General features: G+C 40.4%; 1 protein-coding gene across 1 annotated transcript; it reads left to right on the top strand.

Moving 5' to 3' along the window:
• The first annotated feature begins 1,746 nt into the window (after positions 1 to 1,746).
• LOC139667851 (BUB3-interacting and GLEBS motif-containing protein ZNF207-like) lies at positions 1,747 to 10,184 on the top strand. The gene is made up of 9 exons (XM_071547325.1): positions 1,747 to 1,837; positions 3,276 to 3,461; positions 3,741 to 3,816; positions 3,959 to 4,020; positions 4,341 to 4,480; positions 5,033 to 5,131; positions 6,030 to 6,290; positions 6,776 to 6,932; positions 7,185 to 10,184. Exons 1-9 carry the CDS (start codon positions 1,747 to 1,749, stop codon positions 7,331 to 7,333), a joined length of 1,221 nt encoding a protein of 406 aa, XP_071403426.1. The 3' UTR covers positions 7,334 to 10,184.
• Positions 10,185 to 10,540: the final 356 nt, after the last annotated feature.

Here is a 10,540-nt window from a genome sequence, read left to right as displayed (position 1 = left end):
ACCAGCTGGATTTTATCTTTTGAGACCTTGTATCCATTCTCTGCTAAGTAACAGAGAAGGGAGACAATGTCTATTTTGCAGGCCTGCTCAGAAGGGGAACACAACAAAAGATCATCCACATAATGTACTACCACTTAGGGGACTCCCAACCTGAGAGGTTCTCAGCTACAGCCAGAACAAACAAAGTAGGGCTGCTTGAGAAACCCTGAGGCATACAAGTCCACATGTAGCGCTTACCATTTAAGGTGAAGGCAAACCAGAACTGGGAGTCAGGATGCACAGAAATGCTGAAAAAAGCATTTGCCAGGTCAATCACAGTAAACCAACAAGAATCAGATGAGACCTAAGACATTAGAGTTACCACATTTGGTACTGTGGACGCTGGATGTTACACAATGTCATTTACAGCTCTCTAATCTTGAACAGGTCTTCAACCACCGTTTGGCTTTCTAATAGGCAGAAGAGGGGTATTGCAAGGAGAATGTGGGCATTCCACGATGGCACCTTTTTTTTTTTTTTTTTTCAATGACTCAATAACAGGAGCAATTCCCCCTACAGCCTCTAGGCTGAGGGAATATTGTCTCTTACATGGTCTGAAGAAAGATTTTGGTTCTTCCACTATAGGTGTTGCTGTTTTCATACAGCCAAAATCAAATTTACTAGTAGTCCATAGCAGTTGCTAAAGGCATGTGAAAAGAATAGAGAGTGGTGTCTTTCTCTTGGTGAAAAAAAACAAAACAAAACATCCTCATCTACATACTCTGTGAGATCCCAAATATAACCATTATGTGTTGTCATAATAAAAATACCTAGTGTTTTAGAGGAGAAAATAATACCATCCGGACTGCAGTACATATTTATTCCCAAAGCACACATAAGATCATGTCCCAACAAATTATCTGGACAAAAATCTGTCAACAAAAAAGGATGATTTCCTTTGTAATCACCTTAAGTGACAGAAAGTGGTTCAGAAATCGGTTTTAACACCAGGACTCCTGATGAGCCAATTGTTTTTAAAAAAAATGTTTTGTTGATTGGGTGCATTTGGGAGCAACTTAGACTGCACAACGGAAACATCTACACCAGAATCAACCAAAAAGAACACCACTTCATTTCCTACTCTCAAACTTAATTTAGCTACTTTCTGTCTCTATGGGTAGTGTTTTAATATACTGACCATAAGTTATAAGTTCAGTGTCTTTCTGTTCATCTGAGCTATACTGTTCACCTCTCTGACCTGTTCCCTCTGTCTCCTATGTGTTATCTGACTGGAATCCTGGAGCATTCACAGACAGTCCTAAGAGTTGCATGTGGCCAGGATCCATCAGGTGCATTCTCACGTTTTCGTAGGCCAGACCTGTGATTTGATGAACAGTCATGAGCCATATGGCCATACCCTTTACAGTTGCAGCACTCCAGGCATTGCTGGTTAGGAGGCTGTGTGGGTGGTTGTCTTCCATAGCCTCTACCTTCACGTTCTCGTCCTCGGTGTACTTCATTGCCTCGATTTCCAGTCTGTTGATAAAACATTAACTATGCAGATTGGAATTTCTTACTGTGTTTCTACTCAATGTCACTCTGGTTCCTTTCAGTGTAGAGGACATAAGCCCAGACTTCACTTAGGGGTTTGGTTTCCCAGACGATGCACGCAGCCACAGTTTGGCTCTTCAGAGTTGAATGGAGACCTTGTATCAACGCATTCTTCAGCAGGTTGTCGTAGGCATCATTATCCTGGTCAACACCAGAATGGGCAGCAAACACAGATTCCATTCTAGCACGATAATCAATGGCAGACTCACCATCATTCTACATGGTCCTGCAGATTTCAGGCCAACTGGTACGCAGGGAAAAAGCAGTTTTCACAGCAGTAGAGCTTATCCATCTAGTCTCTGTATTCCTGGTAATCTGGATCATAGTTTGTGTGCCGGCTGGCTTGATGTTCGGCCATCTTAACAGAAAACACCTACGGTATACTGCTTCTACCTCTGCCAATGTAGGGTGACACATTGTCAACAACTGTTTCATTGCAACCTCCCACTTCTCACCTCCAGTTTTGTGGGGGTCTGGCAATTCTTTGGCAACTTCCTTCAGTTCATCAGGTTATCATGGCCTGTAGACCAATACATGTGGCTGCCAGAAGCCTTGACTTCCATCTGCAGGTTCTGGTTACTAATTCAGAAACATCATCATAGGTATCTGGGTCACCGTGTCTGTTTCCTGCTTAGCTGACATGCTGCGAATCTGTGGGCAGTGAAAAACAAAAGGGAAGGAGGTGGAGTCTGCATAGAAAGGAGGTGGTGAAAGCCCTGATGAGTCTTCCTCCTTCTTGAGATCAGACCCTCCCATTCTCTGTAGAAATGGATAGAATCCAATGGTTGATGGAGGTGGAACCTCCAAAATGTCGTGGAAATCTGTCAAAAGCACTGGACTCATACACAAAGTAAAGACACAAGCCACTTACTGATTTTGAAGATTAATGAGATTATTATTGAGTCAATAATAAGGAGACATAAGATCACACACAAAGCTTACATCAGTATGTCTCAACTAAAAAACAAAATACTTGATCTTATATAGTTTTCTAAGAGACAAAGAAATGATCTGTGGTTGGTCAATGCATATTTTCTTAAATACTTTCAACCAATTGGCACAAAGCCATGAGAGAGGGCATCCCCTGATCATGCGTCTACCACATGTGTTTATCATACATGCAGTCATGTTATAGGACACCTTCAAAACAGAACCTCAACATCTGGTTTCACTTAAATGTCTCTACTAGGGTCTCTTTGTCCATAATATAGGTGAAAGGTAAATCAGAACATAATGAATAAATGATAAAACTAGATACTTGACTTAGTTTACTTTGACATGTGTTTCTTGCAAGTAGGAGAAAAAGTACCGTGAACGCCTGTAATCTTTCCAGACGTACCTTGATGGTAAAACTGGACTCTGTATGTTTTTGTCATCTAGTGATTTTAACCTGGAATAATTTGTCAGTGAAATTATATTCAGTGCATAGTTGTATTGATTATATAATTAAAATTTAACAAGGGAGGTCTAGGGAGATCCCTGGCAGTAGGGTAACTCTATAGAACTTTCCTACTGAATTCTCCATACGAAAGGCATCTGAATATATCACAACTCTATTATCTTCGTTCCTAAAAGTTATGTGCGCTTACATTAAAAGCACCCTATTGCCTCCCACCCTAAAACTAGTGAGAATTTATATCATGTTGTATACTTACTCATCACTTTCCTATGTGTTTCCCGTCCAGAGAGTCAGAAGAAGAAGCAGAACAATCAGGACGACTCTGATGAGGAAGATGATGACGATGAGGCAGGACCATCATTTCAGCATCCTGCCACTGTCCAGCCACAGGCAGGCTACACTGCTCCTATGGCCCAGCCTGGGATGCCTCCTGTGGCTGGAGCACCAGGGATGCCTCCTGGAGGATACCAAGGCAAGGCCATAGTGATTAGCTGGACTAATTGATTTAACAGTGTTGTCTTTTTTCCTTGTCTTTTTTGGGGATATAATTCACATTTATTTCTAATGAAGACTCTCCAATTGTTTACTTGGGTCGTTGCCCTGGTTTCTTGTGAAGTAGCAGAGGGCACCGGCTCATTGCATACACATAATGTGTTGCTCTGTATAATGCTGTGCATGGCCACCTGTATGTTTTGATGCAGTGTTGCATTGTTAGTAAGCTAAAACTGTCCTCTATGTCTCTTCATCACAGGAATGCCTCCTATGATGCCGGGCGTTCCTCCCATGATGCACGGGATGCCGCCTGGCATGCATGGAATGCCACCAGGGTAAGAGTTCACTCATTCCATTGTTGATCATTAATCTTATGCATTTGCATCAACTTTTGGGATGTTGGGTCATAACGACTTGCCATTTTATCATAGTTTTAGTCCTAATTTAGAGAAATGTTGGTTTTAATGCTTTTTGCAGCATGATGCCAATGGGAGGGATGATGCCTCCTATGATGCCAGGGATGCCCGGTATGCCCCCAGGTGAGCAATGGTTGTATTTTAGAAGAGAGACAGTAAAATTATTGTATTGTACATTAAAGTCTGAATTTTCAGATGTGTGACTTAATTGGTCATTTTGTTTTTCAACAATATTCTGTGTGAAATGTTTGTTTGCTGAAATTATTTCACAAATTGAATCAAACCACTGAATGTCAACATTACAATTGCTGTTATTGTACACTTAAAAAGATTTTTTTTTTAAATTGAGAAAAGGATGTTCTGTCACGATGGAGAAATTGAGGATTATGCTCTTGAACACATTATTTGAATGCAAAATTATACCCGTCTTGTGTGTTCTTTAGGAATGCCGCCTCACATGGCTCCCAGGCCCGGCATGCCCCACATGGCCCAGGCCGCCGCAGCAGGAGTGATGCCCAGCCGACCGGCAGTACCAGTGGCCCAACCCGCCGTCAGCAAGCCTCTCTTCCCCAGCGCAGCACAGGTGGGCAGCAGAAGGACCTAAAATACTTTTTTTCACCTAGCTTTCAGAGAGGTGTACAGATAACAGCACCAGTGTGGTAAGCACAGTTGGTCAAAAACTCTCTGAGCACTCAACAATCTTAAGGAAGAAACAAAAAGATATTTGAACTCTTTCAAATGCCCTATGAATGGACAAAGCACTGTTGGAATTAAATTTGCACGCCTTATGTGAGGTTGGAAAATCCGGCTTTGGCTTTTTCATATTTAGAGGTTTGTGTAATCCTGTTCCCCTTTTCAGAAAGGTAGCGTTCTCCTCTTTTCTATGTATTTAATACCCCTATGCTTTCTTATATATATCTTTATGTAAAAATCAGTATAATTTGTTTTTCCAAGATTTAATTTTTTTGTCACCTTTTTCCATTTCCTGTTTTCTATCAGATATTCCTCCTTTCCTGTCCTCACCGTCCCATTTCCTGTTCCATTATCACTCTGTTTTGATAGTAAACTATGTTCTCACCGTTGAATCTAGATAGATTATTTGCTCTGCTCTCCTCTACCCTCCTCTACGCTGCAGATGGGCTCTGGTGCTCCCAGCAGCACAGCAGCCATTTCCTCTCCACCTGCAGACCCTCAGTCTGCCTCCTCCCAGCCTCCCTACCCTAACACACCACAAGTACGCTGACTGACAGGACTTTGAATTGGACCGTGGCAGCAGCATGTCGCTTATTTATTAACGCTGACTGGCTGTAAATCCCTTTCAAATTAGGCTGATTACTAACAGTGTTTGCCCACTTGTGTAATAACACTAGCACGATTGTCATATTGTCAATCTCAGTGGATGATTACCCCTGGGAAGAACTGGCCTTTTGTTTTGTTTTTTATTTCTGAGCTTTATTTCTGCGCATGCGCTTCATTTATTTAACACAGAATGAGGAAGAGCCAGATATTTTCATTTCATTTTGCTCAGGCATGACTTGCCTCATCCACCCCTCAATTCTGCAATAGCTACCCATCATGTTTTGAAATGACTTCTCACGCAACGTGTAACATATTGTCAATATTGAGAAATACTCGAGAGCTTGCAATTCTGGATGTCTAAGGCTGCACAATTGTATGTCATGATTTTTGTTTAAACTATTAATAATTGTTCTGATGCTGAAAAATGTAATTCATTTTATTTAGAAAGTTCCCTGTAGTTAAAAGTAATCATGATGTTTGCTATGAGATTTAAAAGTGCAATAATGGTGCAATTGTTATCTTCCCCAAATCATCAAGACTAATAATTGTGGCTAATAATCGTGATCACAATATGTAGGAGTCTAATTGGAACATCATTTCCACATTAAAACTGAAACACTAATATTTTACTTGGATTGAAGAATCGACAGTATTTTCATTTGGCAATGTTTCTGTCGATTACTTTTAGTATTTTGTTATATAATGATTATTTTGCCTCTATTGTGCAGAAACCTCTGAGATTTTTGTACATCTTGGGGTGGAAAAAGTGGAAAAGTACTAATTTCCAGTTATTTTGACCTGTCCATTACCTTTGTTTCTGTCTCTCTGCACAGGCCCAGCACAGTGCTTCAGGAACTGCAGCTCCAAACTCCCACAGCACAGCTGCCTCCACCGAACCCCCCAAACCAACATTCCCTGCCTACACCCAGCCCTCTGCCTCTTCTTCCTCCTCCTCTTCCTCTTCTTCCTCCTCTAACCCCTCTAGCAGCACTGTGGCCAAGCCCCCAGCCACAGTGACCAGTAGTAAGCCTGCCACCCTCACCACCACGAGTGCAACCAGTAAGTTGATCCACCCTGATGAGGATATCTCACTGGTAAGTTGCTTGAACTTTGCATTTTGCCCTTTCACAGTAAGTAATGACTGATACACGTAATAGTGCATTCTGTGTGCTGGAGTTGGTAGAGGATATTTAGTCTGGCCAGTATTTGACTGTCATGCTCATTCTGAGTATCAATATCATGATCAGCATGAAATTGGACATTCATGCCAATATTTCTGCCAAATTTTAAATTTGAGTGCATATCCTTGCACTGCCAGTTATGACCTCATACTCTATGTATAACAGTATTTTCTTTTTTTAGTAATGGTAGAGGATGGTTCATTTCAGATTATCTGGTGGGCCGAATTTGACCATTATGAATATCATCAGCAGTCTGAAATCAGTGCAGCGATAGTCATGCCAAAATTGGTACCATATTCCTCAACGGAGTGTTTTACGTATTAATCTTTGCACTGTAAGGGGCATAACTATGTTTCTTTAGTCTGAGTGTTGGCTGTGTGTGTTGTCCCTGCCAACAGGAGGAGAGGAGGGCCCAGTTGCCCCGTTACCAGCGTCTCATCCCCAGGGCGGGCCAGGCCCATGTGGCTGCTCCCCCAGTGGCGGCCGTGGGTGGCATGATGCCGCCACAACAAGGCATGCCACCGCAGCAGCCTGGCATGAGGCATCCCATGCATGGTATGACATGTCTGAGTTGCACAAAAGGAAATTAATCTGTAATGTAAAATATCCTGCAAAAGCTTTATTTCAAGCCAAGTGATCAGGTGCTCAGATTTGGATGTTTTTCTTTAAAAGTTGCCATGCTTTGTAAATATAAGAGATGTCCAAACACTGTTTTTAAATTTTATTTGTTTCATTACAAGGTCACATACTTGGAATTGACTATGAAAATTAGTAGCAGCATTGACCCATCCTGTGTTTTGTCCTCAGGTCAGTATGGTGCCCCTCCCCAGGCCATGCCAGGCTACATGCCTGGAGGGATGCCTCCATATGGGCAGGGTCCTCCGATGGTCTCCTACCAGGGAGGCCCTCCCATGGGCATGAGACCTCCTGTCATGTCTCCAGCTGGGCGCTACTGAAGCAGCAACGCAGCCACCGCACTAGGTTTGGAGGTTAACACCTTTCTCTCATCCTTGTGCTTTTTCAAACCTAGCCACAAGCAATGAGCAGTAAGACCAGTGGTGGTGAAGACACAAATTATCCATTATAACATATGGACATTTAATGTAACATCTTTATTGGGAAACAGCCAAACACCACATAAGTTGATGATGACAACAATTTTGTCGTTATTTGATTACATGTGAGGATATTTTTTCCATAGGTTTCACTCAGGTTTATAGAAGTGAAGTGTGTTTAAATATGGTTCATATTGCTTTTGAAGCTGCTGGAGTTACATGAACGTACCAACCCCTTACAAAGGCAAGTTTCTCTTGTAAACATTTGATTATTTTTTATTTTTATTTTTTTCTTTGGTAGAATGATTGAGGCCCTCACAGCACACTTAGGTGCTGTTGGACTTGCGTCCCCAACAGTGGTTGGTGAGGGTCTCAGTGACGAAAATGATTCCAACTAAGTAGTGTTACAGATCCATGACTCATCAGTCTAGCTTTATTCTTATTTCAGGTTTATTTTTAATGATATTTCATGGTCAAAAGGGTAACTGTATGCATCCTTTGTAATGTTTTAAGAATCTATGTTGTAATAAAATCCATCTTGAAATCCAATGCTGGTTTGTCCTGACGTACCTGGAGGTGAGTCATCATGAAGGTTTGTACTAGTGTTGTATTTCATCTTAAGGCTGGGTTAAACTACAAGATTTTATTAGGAAATTAAGTTTGCCACCATCAAATCCTTGGTGAGCTTGCATTGAAACCTCATAGAAAGACGGAGGATGTTAATATTCAATATTTAAAGCAAATGTTGCTTTATGTCAATACAATGACTGACACAATGAATTTATTTGATGCAATTGACATTTAGTTTGATCAAAATCTTGTAGGATCCACCAGCCTATACTGAGATATTGGCCAAATTTTGGTGCCAAATATTGCATGTTACATCATGGTATGTTGACATAACACTGGATGCAGATTTTATTATGAATCTCATAGGAATAGTAAACCTACACAGCAATCAAAGAGAAACTAAACTTCATATTGATTCCAATATCATTTTACTTTGTAAACACTACTTAAACTTGCATGAATGCTACAATGTTTAGTGTTTTTATTTCTCATGGTCATGTCCTCATTATGCACCACCAAGTATGTATCCTTATTCATAACCTTTTACATAGTCATAGGTCACAGTATCTGCTGCAAGGGGATAGTTTGCTGCATAAACAGCAGTTTGGCTCAATATGTAGTCCAAATTAAATTGTTCCAAATAAACATTTTAAATCTGGACATGATAGACTTGGTTCAGTAATATCAGCATAAAGTTAACTGTCTGTATACCTTGTGAATAAACGTCATTCCTCTTGCATAGACTTAGACAGGAGGTGCACTGAGGACATGAGTGTTTGTCATTCAGGGCTGTGGTATACACTTGGGTTAAGAGAAATGGTAGGTAACTGGTCAGCATTGAGTACTTCCAGGTATCGGTGTGGCACATTTTATTCTCTGCCCACATCACTTAATGCTTTGTATGTTTTTGTCACCTGTAGCCCATCCATATCGGCTTTTCAGCCTTAAAACCCACTCAGCTGGCATGACAGGTCAGTTAAACCCAGTAAGTACCTGCTGTTTATTGTAGTGTGGGTCTATTCTGTACAACTGGATGCTAGGCCAAGTATTACATGAGATGTATTATGTTGGGAGTATTTTTTTGAAATTCACAAGATAACAGGATTGTTGTATGGGCGTCGTGTCTAGAGGATTATCTTTAGTCTATTTTAGAAGATGATCTTGGCACTGAAATGCTTTTAGGACACGTCTATTCTTTTTCAGTTATCCAAAGGTCTAAAAGACTTGATGTATCAAAATGTGAATGTTGAATTTTGACAATATCATTTACTGATATTAATGTCGTGTGGTGTAATGGTCACCTCTTGTCCTGTCTGATGTTGGAAGTAATAAATGGAGCAAATGTGTGGAGAGGCATCTGGCATTTAGCACCAACAGGGTAAGTAGCCAGTCATGGCCTTTCTAAGATAGTGATACAGGTTTATTACTGTTGTGTTGACAAACTTCCATAACTTTTATTGTAGTAAATTTCAGTGGTGGAGGACTAATACAACTACCATTTGATACTACTGTAAACTGAATTTATTTAATGGGTTATTTCTACAAAGAATATTAGATCTGTCAGTAAACAAGTTTGACACTGAGCAATTGCCCATCTGGAAAAAATGAGCATTTTTTCATGACACATCAAACTATATGCATATCATCTGTAACTGGAAAATAATTTTTAAATTCCATGATTTTTGCAGGCTTTGCATTACCATAGGGATACAGATAACCTGCAATCCATTTTTATCTTAAGAAATGGCATCAGAGCATTTTTGACAATATGCTTTTAGAATGTTCTTGGCGCCATAACAAACATTGGAAATTATTTAATTCAAGAGGATACTACGGCTTTATCAAATGATTCTCCCCCCCAACCCAAATGATGGCTTTAAAAGGGGGGGGGGGGGGGGTACTGCCTTTACCTAGACTAAACATTTTATAAAAAGTTGAATCTCAGCAATACAGTGGTATAGACTAAAACTGTCCTGTCCAATCAAGATTTTTTTCCCTTCCAACACAAATCTTGTTCTGGGATCCAATGTATCTATTTATATAGTTTAAAAAATGGTATTCAAATGAATGCAAGCTGTCCTCTGAAAAACAGTTGTCTAGAACTCTTAAGGGAATTGTTCAATAGGTTAACTGCTGTCACTTGTAAACATTTATTGCAATGGAAATGCCATGTATCAAAATGTCAAGCTCATCTTTTCATTAATATGAATAAAGATTTATGTATTTTACTACCTTGTGTTCTTTTTTTCTTTGAAAACTACTGCATGCCAGTGTGAGGAGAAATCAACAGCTGATGTCCTCTTAACACCATCAGATGGCATACTGCAGTAGCGTGCTCACTGCAAAACCAGTATGCCACCTAGTGGTGTTTGTGGTTCCTTACTGAAAATGAGAGCGTTGACAGTAGAAGGCCTGTTCGGAGAAAATGCAACCAACTAATTAAAGTCACAATGAAACTGCTTCCTAAATGTGATGCAGTTCTTGTTTAAACAGAGGTGGTGAGAGATCATTCAAAGGTGTAAACCAATGGAATATCAC

This window comes from Centroberyx affinis, unplaced genomic scaffold (assembly GCF_046629955.1).
Source record: "Centroberyx affinis isolate AG114_WGS23_722 - 3 ecotype Tasmania unplaced genomic scaffold, CSIRO-AGI_Caff_v1 ptg005815l_1, whole genome shotgun sequence".
Taxonomy (NCBI): Eukaryota; Metazoa; Chordata; class Actinopteri; order Beryciformes; family Berycidae; genus Centroberyx; species Centroberyx affinis.
This window is presented reverse-complemented; position numbering and strand designations above follow the sequence as displayed.

What these genes read in the sequence shown, in the direction of transcription:
- LOC139667851 (XM_071547325.1), top strand. Translation starts at nt 1,747, where the DNA reads ATGGGCAGCAAACACAGATTCCATTCTAGCACGATAATCAATGGCAGA. An exon ending in GCCTCCTGGAGGATACCAAG is followed by an intron (nt 3,462 to 3,740) that starts GCAAGGCCATAG and finishes TCTTCATCACAG; the next exon opens with GAATGCCTCCTATGATGCCG. An exon ending in CATGAGGCATCCCATGCATG is followed by an intron (nt 6,933 to 7,184) that starts GTATGACATGTC and finishes TTTTGTCCTCAG; the next exon opens with GTCAGTATGGTGCCCCTCCC.